Source organism: Oreochromis niloticus, linkage group LG15 (genome assembly GCF_001858045.2).
Source record: "Oreochromis niloticus isolate F11D_XX linkage group LG15, O_niloticus_UMD_NMBU, whole genome shotgun sequence".
Taxonomy (NCBI): Eukaryota; Metazoa; Chordata; class Actinopteri; order Cichliformes; family Cichlidae; genus Oreochromis; species Oreochromis niloticus.
In genome coordinates this window covers 22,891,257-22,919,090 of record NC_031980.2, presented here as the reverse complement: position 1 = coordinate 22,919,090, position 27,834 = coordinate 22,891,257, and the positions used below count along the sequence as shown (strand labels likewise).

The following is a 27,834-nucleotide window of genomic DNA, read 5'->3' as shown; positions in this document are numbered from 1 at the left end:
CACACACACACACAAAGCTGTGCTGGGATCAATAATGCAGTGCTATCAGTCTCAGCTCCCACACCGGTTGATGAGCTGCCTCACCTTGAACAAACCATCTCTTTCTCCTCCTCTCCTCTTTCTCCTTCTATTCCTCCTCCATTTGGCTTTTTCCCCTTCTTCTTCACCTCTCCGTCACTCTCTTTTTGTCTTCCTACTTCTCATTTTCCCTCTCTTTTACTTCCACTCCTTGTTCCAGTTCCTCTCATTTACCTACCTGCAGTCCTACTCTTCTTCCTCCTCTTTAACCTCCTCCCCTCTGTTCTCCACCTCCTCTGCCTCTCTGCGCTCGTGAGCCTCACCTCTATTTTCGAGCAGCTCTCATTTTAGCCCGAGGTTGCAAAGCATATAGATCAGGTGATGTCGGGTGGGTGGAAGGGTGGGTGGAGCTCTGCGGTGCGGGGTCAGAGGTCCTGCTGGGTGTGGAGTCCCTGAAGGCAGGCGGCGTGATTTGGCTGCACAGTCTGCGTGTCTTCACTGCAAAGAGGTCTGAAAGCGTGACTCAGAGCTCGGGAGAAATCTACAGCCGTGATGCAGAAATAAAAAAAATAAATTAATAAATACATAAAGAGACAAAAACTATTAAAGCTGCTGCTGACAGATGAAAATGTTCCACATCTGTCTTAATGAACCAGAACAAATGCTGATAAAAAAAGATGCAAAACATAATCCAGGAAATCAAAATTGGATCACAGATGTGATTTTTAAGGTTTTGTCCAACAGCCTGTGCTTCACAGGGGTTTATGATGCTGCAAGGGAAGACTGATAATCATAAAGGGAACAAGTAGAGATGCACGTGTAAAGTAATCTGCAAACAGTGCATGCTTGTGTGTGGGTTTTTTCATGTAATGAGAAGACAAACAAACTAAATCCCTGGGACAAAAACATCATCTCCTCTTGCTGCGCTGCTTTGCTTCCAGCATGACTAACAACTTTACATCGCTCTGTCAAAGGCTGCTCTCTGACCCAAACACTCGCGCTTCTGTGATGTCCGCTGGATCCCTTAAATTTGAATTTCATTTTGGCAAAGAGGACAGTGTTGCACGGAGCCAAGTCTTGCAAAATTTCCTGCAAACTTCACATGAGGTCCATGCTGAAATCGCAGGTGCACGCGTGCAGGCGGTCTGAACGGGATATCCATGAACAAAAACAGCAGCCATAGAAGATGACTCTGAAAGTGATACTGTTAATTTAGATAGGGCACTTTCTTTTCTTTCAATGGGAGGAGTGGTCCAGTGGTTAGCACTGTTGCATCACAGTAACAGGGTCTGAATCCATCACGCTGGCTGCATGGAGTTTGCATGTTTCCCTGTGCTTGTGGGTTCTCACCAGCTCCTCTGGTTTTCTGCCCCACTCCAAAGACGCGTGTGTTAAGTTAACTGGTGATTCTAAATTTTGTAGGTGTGAACTGTGTTTGTCGTTAAGAGGATGGATGGATCCTTCTGGTCGGACCTTTTAAATAAGCTCATTTTTCAGCAGACAAGTCTGAGTCTGTGGAGTTTTTCTGTATCAAAACAGACCATTAGGTGCCGTGGGTCCCTAAGCATAACATTTCAAAGTAGACCTATTATGGTTTTCCTTATTTTCTGCTGCTACAATGGAAAACAAATATAGAAACCAAATAACAATCTGTTCAGGACATGAAACCCAAAGAAACCCACACCGTGAAAACAAAAAGTCCACTTCACAAAAACAGACAAATATATCAATCATTAAAAAAAATAATCCCATCCCACAAAAAAATCAGCAGAAGGAAGTTTTGACATGATTAGATCTATGAGTTACTTTTCCAAAAAGATTATCTGTTATCTTTTTGGTTCTTAAAGAACTGAGGTTCATTAATGAGGTTGATTTTCCTCTGTAGAAACAGCTTTGGTTCTAGTGGAATTTCCTTTGAGATAATTTTCTCATATGTCATGCTGAACTCTTTCCAAAAATTTTAATCTTTCTGTGAAGCATCTCAGTACAACTGTTATTAGTACATAAATATGTCTTTATTATAACGATTTAACTGGGTAGAAGGTACACTTGTTTGCGATAACCAGTTAAAATGTATTAATCCGTGCAAGCAATGAGCATGAACTGATTTTTGATCTGCTACTGAAATTTCAGTTTCCAAATCTTTTGTTGTAACCTCTCTCGGGAGACAGACACTATCTTTACTTTTAAGATTAGGCTTAAAACTTTACTTTTTGATAAAGCAGTTAGGGCTTCCTTAGTTAAAGTATGCTGCAGTAGGCCTAGGCTGTGGGGGATTACAATGATGCACTGAGTGTTTCTTTTTCAATCACTATATGTTTATACACCAATCTGCATTTAATTATTAGTTATTATTATCTCTGGCCTCAACCACAACTGGCTGTGGTAGATGGCTTCTCCTCCCTGAGCCTGGTTCTGCTGGCTTCTTCCTGTTAAAAGGGAGTTTTTCCTTCCTACTGTCCTCTGGTTGTTGGGGTTTCTCTGTATTATTGTACAGTCCTTATATTACAGTATAAAATGCCTTGAGGCAACTGTTATTGTGATTTGGTGCTATATAAAAAAATTAATTGAACCTCTTTGATGAGCAGGATGTAAGGTGATAATAAAACTCAAACATTCGTTTGTCATCAGTATTTCAGTCAGTTTTTCTGGGGGCCTAATAAGTGAATTATGCTTTTATGTACAATTGCTTGTATTTGATTGGCCAGCACTGCACAGTTTTGCTGGAAAAGGTCATCATATTGTGCTGAAGGAAAAAAAAATAACTGTTATCCTTGCATTTTTGGCTGAAGCCTTTTGTATTGGTGCCCCTGTGGATTAGAAATGAATGAAGAGGCTGAGTTGAAGCGCTGTTGTCTGTCTGATTGCCGACTGTAGGAATAATCCAATGAAAAGCAGGCAGTGGCCTTGAATTTAGAGGAACTACAATGGAGTCCAAGGGTGAAAAAAAAAAATCACAGATAGAGAGTCCAGATCACAACAAGCTAAATGTGGACAAATGTGGGATGTTACTAATGCTGAGTTTACACCAGCTTCACACGGTTGTGAGTAGTTTTCCATTTTTACCTTTTCTTTGTGCTAATGTCCACGTTATTCCCTTTAAATCTGTATAAATTGTGACTTTGTGGTAATTCACATTTACTCCCAGTTGGGCTGCTTTTTTCAACGTTCAAAAATAAAACTATGAAGACACTCAAAATACATTTCCTGTGCAACTTTTTCGCATTTACAGTTTTGAGGGATATCCCTCTAAAATTTCTCTAACTAGAAATATGTGTAAAAAAAAAATCAAAACAATTTTCAATTTTTCACAGTTTATTGCACTTTTTTGCAATTTATGTAGTTACTATAGACTTAATGCATACATATTATTAAAATTTGGGATATAATGGTTGTATTGATGTATAACAACTTGAAATACTCCCCAAAATGGCACTACAGCATGTAAAATTACACAGATGAGCTCATGCGGACTTGGTTCTATGGTAGGTCTTAAAGGGTTAAAATCCTTCTCTCTCTGTATTTAGTGTCGTTTTATCCCAGCGCTGGTCGGGTTGTCGCTTTCCTTCATTTTTTCACTTCTTTGTTGTAGAGGAACTATTCTCAGAAGACAAACCTTAGCTATGATCCTTCATATCTTGAGTCTGAAGGTGCAGGCAAGAATTAAAATTTTGCCTCCACCACAAATAAAACGCCTACGATTTCTCCTCTCCTACATGTTTTCCGTACTGCATATGTGTCTTTAGCCACATACATAAAATGTGGTCCAACTCGGCCACTGTATTCAACATGGTGGGACAACATGGCAGCTTCCACAAAGTGGTGCCCACACCTATGTGTTTTTAATGTATTAATTCTGAGTTTATGAGAGTGCTTCAGTTTATTACACACAAATCAGTCAATATTTATGTGTACAAGATTTTTTTCTATTAAGTAACCTCAAAAAATAACTCACTTTACCTTTAAAATGAACAAATTTCATGACCATTAGAGACTGCTTTGTGTACAGAAGTTACTGTCTCAGATTAAAACCCTTGTAAGTGTAGATGTAACAGGTAATACCATGCTTATAGGACCTAATAAGCATCTAATTAACGTGCATTAATCTGACTGTATGGTAACCTTTATGAGGATATTTTCTCTCGATACATCTCATAGATGCAAAAAATACTTACTGTTATGCACGTTTTAACAGTTATGTACACAAGGAGAACAGAAATACTAGGAGAAGATAAAAAAATCAGAAAAGCACATGTAAGAGCAAGTCGTAAGAAGCTATACAAGCTAAAAAAAAAACTACAGCTGGGCATGAATGATAGATATAAATATGCTGAACGTGCAGCCCTGGATGAACCTCAGTTGTCATTATATTTTGCGTGCTGGATTGAGATGGTCTGCGTGCGGTACAGGAAAATAAAATCGAGACTTGCTGGAGGACAGATGATGTGCTGCTTGGTTTTTTCTGACGATGTGTGTTTCCTTCTCAGCTGTCCCACCCCTGGCTGTGATGGCAGCGGTCATGTCAGCGGGAAGTACGCCAGACACCGCAGGTATGAGATGCTCGACATATTTTCTACAGTGTAAATGACGCTCTTAGATACTCTTAGAATAATGTTAGGTGTTGTAATATATTGTCATGTCAGTGTCTTTGAGCCGGCGCTGGTCTCTATTTTCCTTGTGCCTGAGATATGAAGCTGCTTTTAATGAAGCCCGCGCAGCCGAGGTCTGAGGGAGCTCTAAAATATGTCCTGTATATATGAGGATTGGGATATCGTCCTAATCAGCACACGTCATCGGCTCGGTCCTGCCGACATAATCATCTTTATTTAAGCTCTTAGAAAGGGCTTCACTCTGGACAGCAAATAAAAAAAAAAATCTGTTACAAGGTCCTTTAAATTGAGTATTCAAATAAAATGAAACTGATGACATGAAAAGTTGTAAGCTAAAAGACAATTTAAAGAAGGATATGACCTGAAATAAAGTGGAAAAAAATGAATATAGTCAGGGAAATACTTGCATAAATTTTCAACAGTCCGTTTTAAATAGGGGTTTAGGAGATGTTAATGACACCACCAGCTGGTTTCCTCCGTTTCAGAGCCCCGGAGCCTCGACTTCAAAGACCGCTGAGACAGATAAAACACCTCAGCCTGTGAATTGTAAACGACATACCGAGTTGTCTGGTATTACAAGGTCATGTAGCTGAGAGAGGAGGCTTGCTAGTGAGCCATCAACAGGAGCTTAAAGTGAAATCTTAAATGCACTAGTTTACTCAGGAACTAAGATCAATTTAGCAGCAGCTGAGAGAACGAGGAGGAAACATGTAATGGCAATTTTTTTTGACAACTTTTTGACTGCTTGCTTTTGCCAGTAAAGCTCATCAAGAAGTTGTTTTTGGTCCACATAAAACTCAAGGCTATTTTTTTGATTGACAAAGAGTAAACATTCATGTGTAATCAACTTCTTTACTTTTGCACCTCAGATGATTAGAATATACTGATAATTTGTCCAACACAAAAAGCATGAATGTTTTCTATTTTGGGTGTTGATTGGCTCTTAGGGTGTGTCACATCTGACATCTTTAGCATTCAGAATTCTTCCTGTTCAGGATTCTTTTAAAATGTCACTGAAAATCTTAAGCTAGATCACAATTGAAGATTTTTGCATGGTCTCTCACATGACCCAGTTACTAATGGACAGCACTGGCTCATTCTGGAGCCATTTGGGTAAATGTACACATACAGATGTGTGGGCTGTGGCATTTCAGTCTTGTGCGCCGCTATGGCACAATCCTGCCGTAACGATCAGGGTAAAATTGATTGCATTGGAAACAATAGCGTGAAATAACAGACCTTCGTTTGGATGGAGTGATCCTGTCTTTCACTGACATGTTTCGGTAATATGGCTTGGCAAAGACAGAGAATTTTTGGAAATATCTACCACTGACAGACTGTATTACCAAAGGCCAATTTATCATGGACAAGAACCCAGTGAGGGAATTTTTTGGATTCTCCTGAGATGGTGCATTAGGCAGCTGTGTTTTCTAAAATATTCAACCAATTTAAAAATGATGCGTTTAATAATCCGATGATCATTTGGCAAAAGGAACGTAGATACATTGTAACTATGTATTACATTTTATTTTTTCTCCCTCTAAACTTCATAGTAAATGGACCAGTTCTTATATGATGCTGTTCTGCTCTACTTGAGCACTTGGATACAACATGCCTCACACAATGGGGAAAACTTGGGGTTTAGTATCTTGCCAGGGATTGAACCACCAATTTTCTGATTAGTAGCTGACCTGCTCTAGCCATAGCTGCCCCCAACCTTACAGCACCTGGTATTTCCCAATGGTGTCCCGTCTGAGATCAGACAAGATCGGGCTTGCTTACACTTGATGTCCAGTGACATATGCTGGAAATGCAAAGCAGATACAGGAATATTTATACATTCCAGTCAATCTTGGCCACATAATCCAACAGTTGGAATTGTTGATCCTATGAGTAAGGAAAGACACATCCTCCTCAAACATAGAAGCTACATTAGAAATTATATTTAATGAAAAAAACATGTTGGCAAGAGATGATAACGGTATTAAAAAGCTCAGCAGATCTTTGGGATGGATTTTTATTGCCGTTTGAAGTTGTAAGACATGGTTGCTGCCTTCTTTGTATCTTTCTGTTTCTATGCCATTCCCCCCTCTTTCTTTCTGTATTCATGTACTTAAGTAAAATAATGGATACAAATTGTGTATTTGTAACAAAATACAGTAAGTTCATCACTTGGGAGGTAAGATAACAGGAAATATGACAATACAGGATTTAAACAGATAAAATGGAGAGAAGAGTGAGAAAGAATAACAAAAAAGTTACAGACTTTTCTTGGCTGTGGCTCACAGGCTTCAAACGTCTCACTCAGCAGCTGAGAAAACGAATCCTACCAACATTAAATGGGCTCATGTCACGGTTTCAGACCTCCTCGATCGGCAGGTCAAAGCCTTCATCTCAGTAAATTCGTCCCTCTGTCACAAGGCTGCAGATAGAAAAAAAAAACCCAATCTGGTGGAGTGTGGCGCTGCAAAGTCCTCAGGTCACATCGCTCGGGCTGCAGGACAGATGGTTTGTGCCTCAGATCTCTATCACCTCTGGAAATGGTGAATTACCAACAAAATTAGAGGAGCTCTAAAATTAAAAAAAAAGCATTAAAAACTTTTTTTTTCTTGCAAAAAAGACAAAAAAACAAAAACTGAGGAGGCTACGTATCCACAAACATAGAAGTGAAACAACATGAAACCACCAAACTTTTTCTGCACAAATCCTGGTAGAACGCGTATGAATTATAAAAACCAGGTGAAATATATATCAAAGCAAGTCTGCTGTATCTCCATTGAAGTAGACATGGATCACAGAGGTTTTCCCTCAAAGAAAATCTATTTGAAATCTGAATATGAGAATGAATATATATATATATCTATATATATATGTATCTATCTATCTATCTATCTATCTATCTATCTATCTATCTATCTATCTATCTATATATATACATACATACATTTATTATGAAATCCAAGCACTTGTTCAGATATTTTATGCTTATTTTGGAGTATGTCCAAAATAAGCATAAAATCTCTTTTTTAAGTGTAGGTGGTTGGTCTGTGTGTGCGTGGGGGAGGGTGGCATGCAGAGGGTGCACAGCTAAGGACAGCATTTCTTTAAAGCCTGGGGTAACAAAGAGATAATGAGGAGGGCACGATGGTGAATCGCTGGCAGGGCAGACGGATGGTGCAGCGAAGGGCACAGAGGAAACTCGGGAATTTCAGTGTTGGGCGAAGAAAGAGTCAAACAGGGGGGAAAAGAGTGTCAGTATAGGAAACACACACCTGTTTTTAAGAGATTTCATGTTGGTGAGATGACAAAGATGGGATTTGCTGTAGTAGTGCCCTTACATCCTTTTTTGTTGCTCTGGTTTTAGTGTTACTCCAAAAGTGTTTATTCAGGCTTAAGGAGTTGCGATGTCGATGCAGTTAAACTAGATTAACTCTATTTTGCTGTTGCTTGTTGGTAGTTCAGCTGCGTTCATAATTGCACAGTGATTCAGGTAGTTCAGTGAAAGGGAAAATATTTATTTATTTATTTATTTTATTTCACTGTTTTTTTTCTCTATGTAATTAAAGACTGTTTTATAACATTGCACTCTTTTTGTAATGATCCTGAGTGTGTGACATGGACCGCAAATGAAGGCTGCATGTAGTTTCTGGGTCTGAAAAGTGAAGTTGGGGCAGAAGTGGCAGTCATGTGTTATCCTTTATTGTTAATTTGACTCTAAATGGGATCGTAATTTACAAAACAACCATCTTTTTAGTTAGAAAATGAGATAATATTCTCATTGTCATCATTATCTTTTTACTGAAACCTTAAACCATTTGAGCATAAGGTTCATTTACCAAAGGTCTGCCTTTTATTTGGAACCAGAAACCTCACTCCCTGCTGCCCACTGGAAAAACTGCAGCTTGTGGTACTGCTATATTGTCTTGACTTTGCAGAACCAGAGGATTTGGCCTTCTTTGTATACAGTCTACTTTGTTCTGTCAAGAAAATTAGATTGGATTTTTTTTGGCAGCAGCAATAAGAAAAGAACCCACATTTTATTAATTAAATCAGTCAATAATATTATATATAATTTTCTTATCTCATGGACAGACTCCAGTACAGTGCTGGACTGCAGCAGGCGATGGCAGTCCTTGTTCTGCTCTGCAGCCTTGCTTAGTTACAAAGCAGTGGCAGCAGCTCTCCAGCTGCTTCAGGTTTTGGTTAGAGTGGACCTCCAGCTCACAGCGCATCTCAAAAGAACAAGGACTGCTGTTTCCAGCTGCAGTTCAAGATGGTGGGACTCGAGACAGCTGAATGACATTGAATGTGAAAAATTCACCAGCGTTCTTGTGCAAGACACGTTGCTGTTTCGTGAGGGACTGAATTTCAAAATAAGAACAATGGTATTGTCCACCAATCCTTCAGTTGTCATAACAGATAAAAATACAAATGAATTGCAAATTTTAATTTGGTGGCTGACAAACCCCCCCTAAGCAACCTGTCCAAGTACAGTGTGCATTAGAAACCCTGGAGTGTGCATGTATATCACTGTAGAGAATACTACATACCACAATGTGTTACATTAGTGTGCTGTTTATGTGCAGTTTGAGTTTCCCATGTGGAAGATTTTGTGTGTTTATATGGGATTTGTTGGCAGTAAGCTTTATCCCTTTGTCTCGTCTTATTCCCCAAACCCAACCTCCTGCTTTGAGGATCCATTCACAATTTCTCCCTATTTCTCCCTATTGTTCTGCTGGGATCAATAACTCCTTGAGGCAGAGACACAGTTAGTGCTTTCAGTGCTGCTGAATGAGTTTGGGGAGGAGACAGTCAGGTTCAGAGTCACTGTCTCTCTCCCTTTCTCCATGCTTCTGATTCTCCCTCCTTCCCCTACCTCTCTTTCTCTCTCTCTTTACCTCTCTCGCTTTCTCTCTGGAGGATGTCACCATGGCGACAGCACTGTGCGGATGCTGCAGTATGAGGACCAGGAGGGATGCAGCCTGTCTCCCATGGCAACTGCTAGTATACGATGTGAACATTGTGTCGCCCACACCACCTCCCCCCCACCAACTCCTTGTATCACTGTCACCACCCAGTCTCTTATAGATCTCCTCTGTCACCTCTGGCACCAGAGCTGGGGGCACTAATCCCACCGAGCCACACATGCTTGGATATAATTATCACACAGCTGCTGGTGTATTAACATAAGTAATAGCAAATGGAAAGCTGATTTTAATAAACAATAATTTATCCTCTTAATGGGGAAAATATATAAATGTTAGTCTCACCTTAGCAATGTTTAATAATAAATGAACCGCAGTCATGTTATAATGATTTCTGATTTTGCTGACAGGTGTTAATATATACGATTAAACTGAAGCTTGTGCTGATGCTTTAAGCTCAGATAGACTGACTGCAGGGTAAACTGAAATAAACTGACTCTCTTTGTTACTTTGGTAAGTCAGCGTGTTCATGTAGAGACAGTAAATCCCTCACAGGTGTCCTCAATGGAAAAAAAAGTGACTCTTGTACTTGTTTCACACCAACACTTGGTGTCAATGCTGGTTGGGGCCCAGTTCTCCCTTGGTGCTTTGAGAACCAGCAGGTTTAGTTTGAAGAAAATTATGGCAAGCAGAATCTTGTTGGATCCATCTGTTATTTATCGATGAATTGATTTTGACAGATTCAGCATTTTTTTGGCCAGTTTTGTATGAATCCATTTCAAGACTGTTAACGTGCATTACTTTGGTGGATTAGAGGTTTAAGAGCTGAATGAGAATACTCTCTAAATCGAATAATGGAAAATATTTTGGATTTTTAGGCATCTAGTCATTGACAGTAGTCGACTTGTATGTTCCCTTAAGGACTCTTGAAAGTCCACTTTGAGGAAAATGGACAAAAATTGGACACTAAGGAAAAAAATCTTCCCAATGGCTTCATAGAGACAGGTATTTCAGGTATCGTGATGTGGATGTAAAAATGTGTAAATGCAAGGTGTGCTTAAAGACAGGTATATATACTGCTAGTTGTCACACACAGACAATATAAAGCACTCCAGCTTTTGTTTCAGCCTTCCCATTCTGAGCTTTTTGGCCATTGGCATTTTATTTTACTGCTTTGAAAAAGACACTGCATGTTCATTTGCTATAGCAACTCGATGGCATGAGAGTTAAATCTTTAACTCTCTGCTTTAATGTCTGTTTGACTTTAAATAGGGCAGAAACCTAGACAGTGAACAACATGAGGAATTTAAAAAGACATTAAACTAGAGATTGAGACATAAACTCCTCAGAAAGGTGTTTAATTAAGTACATAATCAAGAGCAAACTATCAATTTTTTCTCACAGACTGCTGCACAATGTTACCTCTATTTGCAAATCGCCCCCTGCTGGCCATTAAAAAGACAATGAGACAAAAAGGAATGTCAGGTGTAACTTTAAGAGACCAGAATACACTGTTCCTTTCCATACAGAAAAATAATGCCCTGTAAACAATTGATAATCTACAGAAGTCCTCATAGAAATGATGACAAATATGTGGGTGTCTTTGTTAGGTACCTCCAGTCGTCCTCGTAGCCACAAAAATGGACTGCAGTTTGTGTCACAGAGGCAGTAACGGATTCTGGCTCTCCACAAAAAGAAAATAACAGAGAGTGTCCACTTAGACACAATAATGGATAAGCTGTCATGCAACACTGTCCACTGTTGCGTTGCATTCTTTATTAAAAAAAAATAAATAAAAAATCTGATGTTGGTTATTCTAAACTGCACCGAGATCCAGATCCTCATATAGATAACCAATAAATTATTAAGTGATTCAGCCCACAGTATGTATTCAATCATAATGCTTCAAGACTGCAGCACACCAGTTTAGAATGAAGAAAAAATGTGGTGTGTAAACCCACCCTCTCTCGTTCCCTCTCTCTCTCTCTCTCTCTCGCTCTCTTTTCCTCCACGTAATTACCATGCGTAGTCTCTCGCCCTTGTCTGCAGTGTTCCCTCGTTTCTGATCTGCTTTAATTACCACTGGAATTTTAATTGGCGGGAGACAGCAAGGTGGCCGAGGTCACACTTGCACACATGCACAGACAGGAAGGAAAGTTGGCAGCCTGACAGCCTATAAGGTAAAAGACGAAGGGATCATTTGAGGAGAAGCGTGTTTGCATGTGTGCGCGTGTCATCTTGAAGGAATATTTACTGCAGTGGTTTATAGTGAATGAGCAGCTTTTAATCACTGTGCTCGCTCTGTTCTCATTCTACACTCAAATCTGAGTGTTGCTGAAGTATTTATGCAAAGTATTTAGTAAATAAAGAATAAAATAATGGATGTCTTTTGTTTCCCAAACCAGTGATTTCATCATAGAAACATGATAATGCAATTTTATACATAATTTCTTGCAGACTAGACATAGATTCATCTGTATATTAATCTATATTAACTTTTAAGATGGTGGTAATTAAACAATTACTTGAAAAGCTGTCACATGACTCAGGCATCTTAATTAATCTACAGACCTCTGTCTCAAAAAATCTTGAAAAAGCAGTCATACAAGAGCCAACTGATGGCAGTTGATTCAGAATTCATCACAGTTCATGAACAGTCCTGAAAGACCTGAATTCAGTGTTTTATGCTGTTGACCATAATATTTTATTACAGCGATTAGAGCATGCTGTGTGTATTACAGGTACTGTGCTGCAGTGGTTTGCATCATATCTATCCAATAGACTCAATTTTATTCATGTAAATGGAGAGTCCTCTTCAGACACTAAGGTTACTTATGGCATTCCACAGGGTTCACTGCTAGGACCAATTCTGTTTACATTATACATGCTTCCCTTAGATAATAGTATTATAATAGTATACATTTTCATTGCTTTGCAGATGACACCCAACTCTATCTATCCATGAAGCCAGATAACACACACCAGTTAAACTGTAGGAATGGCTTAAAGATATAAAGACCTGGATGACCCTTAATTTCCTGCTTCTAAATTAAAATAAAACTGAGGTTATTGAACTCGGTCCTAAAAATCTTAGAAATATGGTGTCTAACAAGATGCTTGCTCTGGATAACATTACCTCCAGTAACACTGTGAGGAACCTTGGAGTCAATTTTGACCAGGTATGCCCTTCAATGCACATATTAAACAGATATGTAGGACTGCTTTGTTGCATTTCCACAATATCTCTGAAATTCGAAACATCATTTATCTGGGTAACTTTGAAAAACAAGTTAATGGATTTATTAATTCTAGGCTGGACTACTGTAATTCAACTTTATATTCTAATGGATAAAACAAGGGGGTAGAGAATTTGTGAGAAACAACTGCTAAATATCAAGATATTAAGGGATATAAGTGGGTTAAAGGGAACCTGTCATACAGTGATCTATTGAATATGACCAATACGAAGTCAAGCTCAGGCTTCACTGTTGAACATCAGTTACGGCAGAGGATGCTTTAAAACATGTATTGTTGAAACATTTATTCAAAGTTTCCCTGAATGTAACAAAGGGAAAAAAGGGACAGGTCACGTTCTTGTATACTTTCAGAAAGATTGGATTTGGCATTTTCATGGTGCTTTTAAGGACAGGCTGACGGTACACACCTACCTCTGCAGATTTTCCCTCTTTGTCACTTTTTTGAGAGCAAAAATTGGCTGAAGCTACAGCGGGAGATCCAGATTCAGCTGCCTGCTTTGTTTTTCCACCGTCAGAGTTTGAGTTTCAGACCGTTCTGGCAGCTCATATAAACAAACTGCAGATTGGAGAGCATCGGGTTAAGGTTATGTACACTGGTCTGAGGTCAGTGCATCAGAAACCTGTGCCAGCAGAGACAGAGTGCATCTGTTGTGTTAATGCTAATAAGCATACTACTGATGAGATGTTTCAGAACTAGCATGACTCTGACTCAATTTGGTAGAAAACAGTGTTTGCATGTGGGACTGTTTCAAATGTCTTCATTCATGTAGCCAGATGAAAAGAGACAGAAAAGCAAAGAAGTAAACAAACCCATTTTTTAATAGACTGCTCGTGATAAAATGAGCTCATTATCGCCTAATGAGGCTGATTCCTTCAAAAACTGTCTGTCTGACTCTTGGCCTCCTATTTTCATTCAGTTAGGAAGTGTAGCAGACAGAAGCACTATAATGTGCTAAGAGTTCGCAAGCTACAAATGTGTGTCACTACACCAATTATGGATTTTATCTGCTTTAATCAGATGATTGATGTCACTCAGGTCTATTTTCAGCAATTTTGTACACTCATTTGGTCACTTCTGAATGTTTCTTTTAGCATAACAGATTTACTTCTTGGTCTTCAGATTATAAGATAATAGGAAGCTACTTACTCCTGCTTGAGAAACAAAATATATGTAGTCAAATAAAGTCACTTTTATTTGTGCAGCTGTTTGCAAAACAGCAGGAGTTAACCCAAAATGCTTTCCAGCTGATTGTACAAAAGAAGCATACAGAATAGATAGTGACAGCACCGAATAGCTAGTGCTAAAGACTATGAAAGAAACGACAAGAGAAACATGACAACCACAAAATGTAAAAACCACAAAAACATGGTGGCAAATAGCGTAAATAAAGGAATACACTGCAAAACAAATCTGTACAAATATGTCCCGGTAAGTTTCCTTCTTTTCTTTTCTAAACAGTAGTGCATTATGTGCATTTCAAAGCAAAAAGGAAAAAAAAGAAATCATTATATGTAACTAAGTGTAAAGTAAAAGAAATCTTTAAAACTACAGATCAGTGAACTGTTTTAAGATAATGAAATTTACAGTATTTGATTTATTTATGTGTTCTTTTATACATTTTAACCACACATTTAATTTTACCGTTTAGGGAAACCTTTGTTAGAAGAAAATTACAAGGACATTTGTTTTTTTTTAACAGTGTAACTTACTAAATACATAAATAAATGTAAACAGAGTCCAGTAACTTAACAGAATAACATAAACTAAGTAAAAATAGATGGCTTTTAAGACCTAATTTAGTATTTTTAACACCTGGACTGGACTTTATGTGGGATGGCAGACTATTGCAGTGCCTGGGGGCAAGCACAGAGAAAGCATGGCCACTTTGGATACATGAGGACTGAGAAATGTTGGTGGGAGGATGACCTAAGAGACCTGGAAGCAGAACATATAGTCAGTACATCTGTAATATCATCACTGTGTTACTTATCTATGGAAAGCATATAGCAGCATTTTAAAATTATATATAATACAGTTTCATAACATTTTAAAACCATTAGTGTATTTCACTGCCAGCCTATGTAGTTCAGCCAAAACTTTCGGTACAATGTGTGTGTTGTCTTTTCTAAACTCTCAGAAAGTAAAAACTTATTGTATGACTTGTCATTAGTACTTATTTGTACCCTTGTTGTGTACCTGTGGTGACAAATTTTGTACAAACTTAATATTATGGTGCAAAAACTGATATTACAAAAAAAAAAAACTTCAAAATTTGACATTTTTGGCAGTGGTAGGGGTGCACCCATTATTATTACTATTAGTATTATTTTTATTTTTATTGTTCACACACTTAGAATTGGCATTTGTGCTGCAATTTTTTAGTCTTACTGTCACCACTTATCCTAACATGCATGTCATTTGACTGTGGGGGGAAACAAGAAGAAGAACGGAAAGAACTGAACCTGGAGCCTATTTGCTGCAATTCTGCACCACCTTGCTGCCAATGTACAAGACTAAAATAGAATTAAACTTAAATAACTTACAGTTTGTTCATGCATGTCTCTTACTGCTTCACCCTAAAATCTAGGATCTATGTACCTTTTACTACATAGAGTACATATTTAGTTACTTGGCCCTCAAAAAAGGTTCATATAGTTAACTTGAGGGCCAATATTTAGCCCTACAGAGTTTGCGTGTTTGTATCTGTAGGGCCAAAATTGGACTTTTACTATATCTATTTTTTTGACAGTACAGTGAAAAGCCTAGCACCTGGTTTTGAACCATTTCAATCAAGAAAGGTTTAAAATTAAAACAGTTTTAGATACTTTGCCTAAATATAATAAACGTTACACATATTTAGCGTTATTCTTTGATTCTTTCTTTGCGATCCGCATGTTGCCCAGGTGCCCTTCCCTACCTGACCCTCACCATTTATCCTGGCTTGGGAAGCGACTTGTTGCCCGCTGTGGCTGGGTTGCCGCTTTCTTTAGGGGTCTGTGGTGAACTCTAAAGGGAACCGCCAAGTAGAGGAAGAACATATGAAATGTCACATTTATTGTTGTTTTTATCATTAGGGAGATAAATATGCCTAAGGAGGGGTAGATTTTTGTTGTTGTAGCAGTTGCTGCTTGTTTGCATCACCCACGCTCGATCCCTCATTTCTCAAACTGGGATTTTTTGGCTTCGGTAGCAACAAAACCTAAATTCTAGGCTTCAAATCATCCCTTCGGAAAACGCAGAGGGATCACAGGAACACTATAGACGTGTTCTTTCTAGGTTAAGAAACTCTCTCTTAATGAGCTGCTTGCACTTTACTGCTTTAGGAAGGTTGCAGAATGATCTCTGAAAATTCCTGGGATGGTTTCTTCTTGGGCAATGATTTAGCAGTGAGTTCAGTAATATAGACCAACGTCGATAGGCACTTTCCTACATTGTTGTTGAGCCGGTGAAATTAAAAGAAGAAAGTCTTTTGTGCAGGTTTGTGCAACAAACACGCAGCGGTTTTTGTCAGAAAGACACAGCCACCTCCTCCATCTCGCCCTCCAAACATAAAATAAGCTCTTTCATATGGAAATGGACTAATTGATTTCCTAAAATCCACATTAAAGCCGTGTATAATTGTGCTCACTGTTTTGGAGCAATTAAAGCAGAATTTTCCCAACAGTTAATGACTATTATGGGATTTGCGTAATTGAGGCCCCGCTTGAATAAGCTTTGTTTGGGGGTTTTTTTCTCGCAGCAGATTCTGGGCCTCAGCAAGAGCGAGTGGAAATCCACTGCAGTGTCTTAACACATGAGCACACAGCAGTGGGAGTCACAGCTCTTTGACCTTTGAACCTGGTGCACACAAAGCCATTCAAACTCATGACCCTCACGACGTCCACACACATCACACGATTGGTTTATATGTTTCTTTGAGCTAAAAAGAAAGTTTTCAGGGCAAATCTGACTTCTCACTGTAATGTCACGTTTGGGGGAGATTTGGTAAAATGAGTGAGATGGCAATACGTTTTTAACAGTATATATTTATATATATTTTTTAATACTATATCCTTTGAAAAGGTCTTGGAATGCAGTATAAAGCTTTTTGCTCAAATAAGGAATGCCAACGTGTCCAAAAAAGCATTAGGTAATGCCAAAAAATCATTATAATATTATTTTTTAGTTGCTGAATTAGAGCAGGGCGATATGGCCAAAAACATTTATCACGATATATATTTGAAAATTTGCGATAACGATGTAACTGATGATATAATTGATGCGAGACAAAATACAACTCCACAGTTTTACTAGTGCAAAAAAAACCCATCCATTAATTTTCACTTAAACAAGCAGCTCTTTTTTATGTGCATTAAAGCTATATAAAAATTTAACAGTGCAAATGCAAATTCCTTGCTGAAAGTTTAACCAAAAGGCATTTCCAGTAGAAATGGGCTGACATATCCTGAGCATAACCATGTATAATATCCGCTGAAGTTAAAAAGAGGTGCTTTGCAACATTAAACTGCAGTGTGCCAAATAAAAAAGTCAAATACGTATTTTTCAGACCATAAGGTGCACGGGATTATAAAGCACATTAAGCGAAACAAAGCAGTCAGATAAATCAAACTTTATTCAACTCATTCTTCTTGCTTCCTCCACTTCTGTTTCATTGATTCATTAATGCTGTATTCTATCACAGCTGCTCTATTCCCATGTTGTTGCAGTATATTAATGACTGACCTCGTATTGTGGATGGATTATCTCAGTTGTTCTCCTGACTGAAGTTTGGTTCGTTTGCAGCATCCTGCCATGAGATTGCATTTGTCTGTAACCATCGGGAACCTTCACATTAACTTTTATCGAGTGGAAAAGTGTTAGCGTTCATCCTCCAGCTTCACTGTTTATGTTATGCTAACATAGCTGTGTCGCTAGCGATCACATAGCACATCATTATATACCACCTAGCCCAACTTCAGTAACCTTACAAACTTCACTGCTGTTTAGTTTCCTGGATGTTAAACTTCATAGTTACACCTGGTAAAGCAGCAATGCTGATCGTTTTATTAAAGACGAAAGAATTTAGTTTTTAACTCTCAGGCTACGTTCACACTGCAGGTCTTAATGCTCAATTCCGATTTTTTGATCAAATCCGATTTTTTTGTCTGCTTGTTCACACTACAAATAAAATGCGACAGCAAACGCACTCTAGTGTGAACGCTCAAAGCGGCCCGCATGCGCATAGGAAGATGTCACACACAACGCGCTCTGTTTAGACCCAGAGCAAACAACATTGTTTGACTGATGGCCCTTAATATAAAGACTTCGGACTTTACGTTTCCCAATTTTTGCTTTAAGTTCTTTTGTTATTTACATAATAATGTAGATAACCTAATAATTATCCTTATCGCTGTTTTAGAGAGGAGCGGTGCTTCAAAGGATAGTTGCAGATTTCTGTCAGAATCTGCAGATTATACAGTACAAATAAAATGTTCACGTTGTCTTCCCAACAGTTTCACTGACATCTACACTGGATGGCCAGGAAGCGTTCGCGATGTCTTCTCGGGCGCTTCCCCGGTGCTGATAATTGGCGTCTGTCTTGTGTCAGTGACGTAAAAGACGGATTTAATGCGACATGACAGTTCAAACAGCAGTCGCTTTCTAAAACATCGGATATGTATCAGATTCAGTACCACATACGAAAGTGACCCAGATCGGATTTGAAAATATTGGATTTGTGCCGTTCACACTGTCATACCGTGATCGGATATGGGTCCCATAGGGTCAAAAAAATCGGATTTGATGCGCTTTCGCCTGCAGTGTGAACGCAGCCTCAGTGATGCTTCAGTGTTCGTTTGACTTTGGGACCTGAAGCGGACGGAGTTCAGGAGCCAGATTACTCCCAGATTTATGAGCACCTTAGTCCGACAAATACGGCAATAACGACGGCCCGCTTGCATGTTCTACAAAAAAATGTGCTGTCACGATATTTCATTTTCTTATCGTTGCCTAACATGTACCGGTAATACCGGCCCAGCCCTATGCTGAATCCAAAGCAAGACTTTGCTTTGCTTAAATGTGTCATTGGTATTGTTTTCTTTCTTTTTTCATGCTTTAATTCCATAAATGCATGAATAAATAAATGTTGCACTGGTGCCTACACAGAGTAAGTAAGTAGTCTGAATACTTACGTGATTAAAAAGTCAAGATGCTGTTCATCTGTGTCCTGTGAGAGTAGACTAGACTTATCCAAGCAGGCCAAGGCTAAATATTCTTCTGACAATGAGACCCAGTGGATGATTCTCAGTCTGAACTGAACGTTTCATTCGTAATAAGTTCAAAGATGTATAGAGACACGAGGTATTACAGTTTAACATTTTTCCAAGGTAGATTTCTCTTGACTTTTTATATTTATGTTTTTTATATTTATTAAATTTCCAGTAGGATTTATGCGTTTCTGATTAGATTTTGCTGCTGGAGCAGTTTCTGTTACATAAATGTTGGTATGTTGCTCAGTGTGTTAAAACATTCATCTGAAGACTCCTCGTGCTGTTCACCTTACTAACAAACACTAAACATTTTATTAAAATTGTTTTCTACCTTTTTTGAATGTTTTTGTTTGCGCTCACTTGTTATCAATAGCATAATAACTTTTTGTGATAATAGCTTTTCCTAAATGCCGTGCAGACGTGTTCATGCCTACTGTACGTGCATGTATAATTTGTCTGTGGAGAGGTTCACAACAAAAAAGCAACGCAGTGTATTGTCAGGAAGGGAATGAAGGAGGTATGTGCTATTGCAGACAGCAACTCTTCAAGGCCAAAACACAAAGAACTCATTCATTCAGTCATATGTTATCTCACGGGAGCAGAGATGTGTGAAAAGCTTCCATCACAGATTTCAGAGAGAGGAGGAAGGATCCAAATGCAAGACACATAAAGCGGAGGAAACTTTACAGTAGACATATAATCAATTTCAATCTAAAAGACAAAGCAGCAATCATCAGTAATAACAACACAAATAAGCAGTTGTTCCTGTTTTTGGAGAGGCTAGAGGAATGTCTCTGTTTTGTTTACAAGCACATTTTCAAAATGAATTAATTGAGACATAAATTTATACCTAAAGTTTCTCAGCACAGTGTGAAAGGTAGGAATATTGCTCATCACAGGTATCTGAGTTGCACTTGCCCATCTTTGAAGCTTGTGCATCAAGCTATATGCTACACATATATAACAGAACATTCCTGATGATGTGACAGAATGAGGGAACAATGTGGTCAAAGCGATCAATATTACAGGACTCTTAGATTTAAACTCAGTATCACACGTCGACATCCACAACTTGAGCAGCTGCTGCAGCTGCCACTATACGGAGACAAATGAACTAAATCAGCATGCATCATATGATTAATAATGCTCTCTGCATTCATACTTTCAGTATTCTGCTTGTTAATGTTTTTAGAAAGTTTATATACCAACTGAACAGAACAGGTTACAAGGTCCCACCTTTTCAAACCCTGCTCGTTACAGAGTTTGATGTAGATACCAGTAATATTTAACATCCTTTCCAGATATGAGCCCGCGCTCTTGTAACTTAGTCAATAATTTACAATAATTAATATGGTGAAAAGCTTTTGATTTTGAGGAAGCACATAAATATAGTTGTGTTTTGTCTGTTAGACTTGTAAACATCTTATGTGCACAGTTAAACTATCTTTAAGTCAGACAGAGGTCATACTTATAAAACAAACACTTCTGACAAAAAGGCAAGAGGCACAAACAAAAAGAACATTAAGAATTACTCTTAAATTTCTCTAAGAGGAAATCAGGTGGTATTAATTATAAAAAACACACCTGCCTCCTGCATCCCTTCACCTTCATTTACAGTATGACTCTTCTGGATTCATATTTCATGGTAAATTTGGAAGTTTACCTGCTTCATCGGTATGAGAGGCCAAATACGAGCGCTCTGTCCGGCCAAACTGAGCTGATTATGGCTAAGTGCCGGTATGTGTTCTGGCTCAGCAGGATCAAATGTGTTTGTCAGATTTGGCTGTTTTTAAACGTATTTATCTTCTGAATCTGTTGCAGTTTACAGCGAAAGGGCAAACGATCAAAGAGTAAATAGGAGAGCAAAGATGGATACTGATCATGTGTGTGCCCTCTGTCCCACCTCAGCATCTACGGCTGCCCGCTGGCCAAGAAGAGGAAGGCTCTGGAAAAACAACCGCTGGAACCGGCTGCCAAGAGGAGGCCCTTCCTCACCTCCTGCCCGGGTGAGTTGGAGGAGGATGCTGGCAGCTATGGCAGCTATGGGAACGAAGCCATGGAGGTGGGGCAGGAGGGGAAGGAGCAAGGGGAGGTAGTTGAAGAGGACGAGGAAGAGGATGAAGGGGAGAGGGAAGGAGATGAAGAAGAAGAAGAAGACGGCGAGGTGGAAGACGAGTTCTCGGAGGACAACGAGGAGCAGGGAGAAGAAGAGGAGGAGGAAGAGGAAGAAGAGGAGATAGAGGTGGAGAGAACAGATACAGCAATGGAGGGTGAGCAGGTGGAGGAAGAGGAAGACGGGATGGATGAGGAAGAGGAGGAAGACGGCTATGACGAGGAGGACCAAGATGATGAGGGAGAGGAAGACGAGGAGGAAGAGGAGGAGCAGAGTCGTCAGCAGGGTGAGTGTGCGGTTTGTTACTTTAGTTGCTCGGATGAGAAAAAGATGAAGGACACGAGCCACGTGAGTTTTGCTTTGGTTCAGGCAGATTAAACGAGTTGCTTTTGCAGGAAGAAGAGTTTATCATTTCAGCAACCACGTGGCCTAATGTATGACTTCAGCTGTTCATCAGTTTGAGGCCTTCATTGTTGTGTTTTTCATTTCAAAATCTGCCAAATGTTTTCATTTAGTGACAGGTCGAGACTGCCTAACTGCCAAATGGTCTGACGGTCACGACCATTCAAAAACTACAGCATTGCCACACAGTGATTTTTGAGCCTCTGAATCTTTTAACAGTCTTAAGTACGTTATGTGATAAAATTTCCTAAATTCTAGAGAATTTGTTAAAATTTCAGGTAATAGTACAGGACACAATACAGGACACAGACAAAATATGTTTTCATAAAAGTGAACTTTTTTTAGGTTGAATGCAAAAGTCCACAAAAGAACACAGGCTTAAATTCATGAATAGCAAATGTGAACAAAGACTAGATCACGGAACAAACAGACAACTAACAGAGTGTAGACAGGTCTATATATACTCTAAGGGTAATCAGGAAAGTGGGAAGACACAGAGGAGGAGAGAAGAATACTCAAGGAAAAAGTCCATAACTAACACAAACACCTAACACACAGAAAACTAACAAAATCCACAAATAATAAATAACACCTAGGAAACTGTCGAGACTAGTGAAAAAGAGAAATCAAACCTTGAGGAATAGTTAAGCTCAAATACAAATAAAAATTCAAAAATACATGAAAGTCAAGAACCAAACTGATCATAAAAACACAAAAAGAATTCAAAATCCCAAAACTCAAAAAGCCTGCGTCCAAAACCCACAACCGTGATGTGAATTTAATTTATTTTTTTTAATTCGGTTTACTCTTTGTATATCTAATAATGATACTGACATCTTCCCACTTAGTTATGCAATGCACCACCATTTGTTTTTTAGTATTACACAGCTTTTCCAGTCCTTTGTTCCAACCTCTATAAAACACATTGCCTGTTTCAAAATGACAAAATGAGTTTATATTTGTAAAAACGCTGTGAAATTTTTCACATTCAACATCTGATGGGTTGTCCTTGTGCTCTTTTCAATTAAATATAGGACTTAAATGATTTTCAAATCACGACTTTCTCTCTTTATTTTAACACAGCGTCCTTACCCCTTTGGAAATAGGGTTGGAGAATAATCAACACTTGAGTCATTTAAAAAAAAAGGAATGTACAGCAGTGCCGTGCTGGCACTTAATTCATGAAGTGAACTGAAAATCAAGGTGGAGTGGCAGGTGGTTAAATGAAAAAGTACTGCAGTGAATAACTGAACCACTGCTGATGCATGGTTTATCAGTATAGCACATTTCAACAACGGTGAAATTCAAATTGCTTTACATAGAATACAAAAGGCCTTGGGGTAAAACAAGCAAAACGAGACAACACAGATAAAAAAAATTAAAAGGAAAAAAATTTGCAGTTTGGAGAAAAGCAACTTTTTGTTTTAATCAAAAACTGCAAGAGTTGATCCAGATGTCAAGTAGACAGAGATTGACAAGCTGCAGACTAAAGACACATACCGGGGAGTGAAAGACAGTAAGACACAGGTGAAGTCAAGATTATAATGATTATAGGAGAAGGAACAAAGGAGAAACCAAACAAGGAGAACCTTTAAAATAAAACAGAAAGTAAGTTAAAAAAGGAGAAAGAACAACCCAGAAAAACACAGAGAGCACATGGAAGGAAAAGACAGGCTCAGTATTATAACTAAGCTTAGAACAAAGCGACAGAAAGAACACATGGACTTGCTAAACAAATGCTGTAAACATTTGTTGTTGTTGCACTTTTCATGAAACCAGTGCTTCTGGCCGGGACATGTCTTCAGTGTTGTGTGCCAGATATTCTGCGAGCACTGCAGCTCGATCCGTAACGGGGCCACCGTGTTTGTGCAGATTCGTGGAACTTTTCCAACCTACAACACGTAAAGATGCCAAAAAGCTGTCGAATTAACAGATGGATAAACGCAGCAATGTTGCAGATATTCAGGTCTTGTTCTGTGTCGCGCTGATGTCCACTTTTGCATGCGGTTTGCAGAAGGAGAGGACTAAGTGATGAGCGCTGCTGAGGAGGGTTTGGTAGACCAGATGCTCTGCGCTCTCCCTCCCACCTCGCTTCCTCCTCTCCCCCCAAACACCCCCTGTGTCCTCAATCGCTTCTGACAGTGCCTCACGAATAAATGGGAGAGGAGCTCTGCTGAGTTATTAACTCCCTCCCTCCCCTCCTCGTTTGCCTCCTCGTCTCGGCGGACGTGTCACATGTGCTCTGCCTCGGTTTCTCCTCCTGAGGATATTTATGGCTCCTGAATCGGAGCACCTCACACGCCTCCCTTTTCAATTTCTCTGCTCTCATTCGCCGCCTCTGTCCCCAAAATCAACAGCGAGGCTTAGCGGAGAGAGCGACACTGCCGCGCACCGCTCTGGGTTGTATGTTTTTTGTGAGTAAACAGTGGATCATAATTGGGAGGGATGAAGATAATACGGGCGAGAATATAGCAGGAAGAAAAAAAAGAGTTCATCAGCACTGCTGACATGATTAGAGGATAAGGGTTTCATCTCCACTTCATCTGCAGGATTTTGATTCTATAAATGGACTGATAGTTGTGTTACCTGCAAAACAAATCACTTTCCCTCACATTTTTCACAAATTACCTGCTGTTTATGTTGAGTATAGTGTGGGTTATTGCTGGAAACTTTTCTTGGCTGCGTTGTGAGATTCCTAAACAGTATCAAAACAAAGAGATTTGTTTCTTGCTTTCCTGATTGCAGAGAACCACTACAAACCCGGTGGACAATCAAAGCTCATTCCAATTCAGAAGGACGACAACAACAACAGCTGTACCATCAGCGCCGGTAACGGGACCGGAGAGGAGTACGAGAACTACGACGAGCTGGTTGCCAAGTCACTTCTCAACCTTGGCAAGATCGCAGAGGATGCTGCCTACCAGGCCATGACCGAGTCCGAGATGAACAGCAACTCCTCCAACAGCGCCGGGGAAGACGATGACGATGAAGAGGACGACGGCAGCGAGCAGGGCGAGAGGAAGGGTGAGCTGAGCGTGGACTTGGACAGCGACGTGGTCAGGGAGACTGTGGACTCCCTGAAGCTTCTGGCGCAGGGTCACGGCGCCATGCTGCCTGAAGACGGCTACCCCGAAGACACCATGGTGAACGACGGCAGCCACGCAAATGGGCGGCCCGGCGTGGGAGTCAGGGGTCAGACTGAGGAGAGCGAGGAGGAGGTGTGTCTCAGTAGCCTAGAGTGTCTGAGGAATCAGTGCTTTGACCTGGCCCGGAAGCTGAGTGAGACTCAGCCGTCTGATCGTCCTGCCCACCACGTTCTCCACCACCAACTCCAAAACCCAGCAGACCAGCAGGGGGTGCACCTCCTGAACAGGTAGATAATCTCTTAAGAGTTCACAGATATGATTTTAAGATTAAATTAATATGCGCATTACCTCTGCCTGCCTTTGAAATATGTTGACCTCATTATTGAAACCTTTGGTCACGTTTAACATGAGCATCTACAAGTAAACAAGGAAAAACATAGTAGGTAGCCTTTAAAGATTACATAGATGGTCCTGATGGTACTTAAACATTACAGCAGTAATGCAGTAGTTCTTATGCAACCATGCAAGCATGGAAAGGTTAGAGGGCACTCTTCTTCCATAGACAACGGCAAACTAAAACTTGTAGTCCTTCTCATGCGTGTTTCTGTTCATAAATGGTGAGACAGAGATATCACTAGCAAAGAAAGCATAGATAAAAGTGCTTCCATGAATGGGTGAATGAGGCAAGTTGCATAAAGTGCTCTGAGTGCTCACAGTAGAAAAACGCCATAAAAGAACCGGTCCATTAAACATTTACTATCAGTAATGCATGAAGTGTGAGGATTTGCATAAACAGTGCAATGTAAAAAATGTTATGTTTTCAGTTTGGCCTGTCTCCCCCTTCAAGGCTGTCTTCCTGTGCATTTCTGGATCTCTTCCTGTATTCCTTTAATTCTTTGCCCTTGCAGCTGTCATGCTGGATCTCTTCCACTGACTCTAAATGCGAACTTTTAAGTTTAATTCCATTTTGATGCAAAGGACAAACCACAGGGATCTTGTGGGTAGCTTGGGTTTTGGGTGTGTAGGATAAAGCAAACTAAAGCACTACTCCTCGAAAATTTCAGACTATGCTATACTGAAAAATGAAAATTGCTGTTTGCTTTCTGAGCTGTAGCCTCAGACCCGGCTCTCATTTATAATGATGATCCTCAAAATAAAACTCAAGGTGATACAGAAGTCAGACGGTGAAGTATCAAATGTGTATCTGCAGGGGATCGTTCTGAAAATAATGCTCTGCATGGTCCAGAGGTGCACAAAGAGACAGCCTTGAAGGGGAGGTCACATTAATCAGTTTTTTGTGGGCATGGTCAGAAGACCTTTTGATTTATTTTTTATATTAGTCCTCCTTTTTAAATGTGAAAATGTACTTTCACAAACTTATTAAATATTACATTTTTATATTTATTAAACATTCAATTACAGGTTTCATTTGTAAGGTTGCAGGAGCTCCTTTTGACTCCTTTTAAAACATAACTTTATCCTTTTTAATATTTGATAACATTTTTTTACTTTGACTGTTGAGCATACATATAGGTAGCTTTGCTTCTTAAACCTCAAGGCAGCTCAGTCCAACAACAACAGTTCCTAAATTATTAGGAAAGTTTTTTTTTATAAAATCAAAACTGTAATAAAGTTTTTTGTAGAATACAGCTGAATTGGCAAAATTGTGACCCATCATTCAAGTTCATTTAGTTGAACAAGTTAGAAAGGAGATATAAAACATCCTTTTGATAACCTTTCCACATATTCGCATCTTTCGTGCAAACGCTCAGGTATGACAGCTGCCAGCAGGGTGCACAAGACGAGCCCCGGTCTCTGGAGCGCAGCTACTCCGACATGGTGAACTTAATGAAGCTGGAGGAGCAGCTAAGCCCGGCGTCCCGAGGCTACCCGACCAGCTGCAGCCAGGAGGGCGACGAGGACACCACATCTGTGGCCTCCGACCGCTCGGACGAGACCTTCGACATGGCTAAGGGAAACCTGTCGCTGCTGGAGAAGGCGATCGCACTGGAATCGGAGAGGGCAAAGGTCATGAGGGACCGGATGGCCTCGGAGCACGCGATGCCCCGTCGGGATCACCACCACCATCATCATCGCGGCCACGGCGAGCACAGCCCAAGGCTGAGTAGCGCTGCAGAGGAGCGCAGGTCCAGGATGCAGCAGGATGGGTTGAAGAGGGCATACTACCCTAAAGGTAGGCAAGAAAAAACCCACACACTGACCCTGTCTGTATTATTATCGATCTGCGCTCGGCAAACTTGGAAAACTATACTGTAGTATATGTTGATTTTCCATGTTCCATGTGTCAGGTCTGTTAAGTAGTTTGGAGCCAACTTAAGGATATCTTTTAGGTGTTACTGCTGTTTCGACTTCCAGCGTAAGATGTTGTGTAACACGTTTAAATTGGAAACATTCCTTCATGTTCACGAGGAGTCTTTTCTTCATTCACACTGTCCTGCATCTGGTTTTTCATGCCAGGACTATTTTTACCACAAAAGCCTGGACACTGAGAAGCGAATTTAGTTCAGTCAGTCCTCTGTAGCTCGACACGATCACGCTGCATCTGATCAAAATAACTTCCTAAAAGAAATGTGGCTTTAATTCAGCAGTAAAGCTTATATGTGATGGTAATGAATAGGATTCATTATGTAGTGGTTTTACTTCCATGTTTCCTCTTTTACTTAAAACTGCTGTTTTGCTCTTTGTTCTACAGTAAGTTTATCTGCTGTGTATGTATGTAAGCACTTTGTGGCTCCTGTCTGAGAAATAGATATTGCTTGCATTCCTGCTTCTTCTAACCTATTACTATATTCACAAAGTTGTCAAATGATCATGCTTCTCTTTAAATTCTGCCAGTTTCCCATCACCTTTTCACATCACATTTAACCATAGCCATATTTAACTCAAAAATGTTGACCCCGGGTCAGCAGAGAGGGAGTTTATCTTGTCTGTCTGACTTATTGAAACCCTCAGTACAGCGGCAGCCAGGGGCTATTAGTGCTGCAGCAGGAAAAAAATAATACATAAAAGTAACTTTAATGTCTTTTCCTCCCTGATTTGAGCATTTCTACGGACACTGTTGGACTGAATGAGTTTTCTGACCTCTGGGCTTGGTTAAAATCCCGCTGTGTTATTTCAGAAATGTTGTACATGGCTGCAGACGAGGTAATGGGC

At 39.8% G+C, this 27,834-nt stretch overlaps 1 protein-coding gene across 11 annotated transcripts in view; it reads left to right on the top strand.

The window, feature by feature from the left end:
* myt1la (myelin transcription factor 1-like, a) overlaps positions 1–27,834 on the top strand; it is an 87,743-nt gene that overhangs the window by 24,541 nt on the left and 35,368 nt on the right. For 10 of the 11 annotated variants that reach the window (XM_025898836.1, XM_019346282.2, XM_019346279.2 and 7 more), the window contains 4 exons: positions 4,506–4,568; positions 20,968–21,458; positions 24,320–24,947; positions 26,433–26,854. In XM_025898836.1, the coding sequence (XP_025754621.1) occupies positions 4,506–4,568; positions 20,968–21,458; positions 24,320–24,947; positions 26,433–26,854 (1,604 nt within the window). Of the gene's footprint in view, positions 1–4,505; positions 4,569–11,620; positions 11,734–20,967; positions 21,459–24,319; positions 24,948–26,432; positions 26,855–27,834 lie in introns of those variants that run through there. The other variant, XM_025898839.1, reaches the window with a different exon arrangement.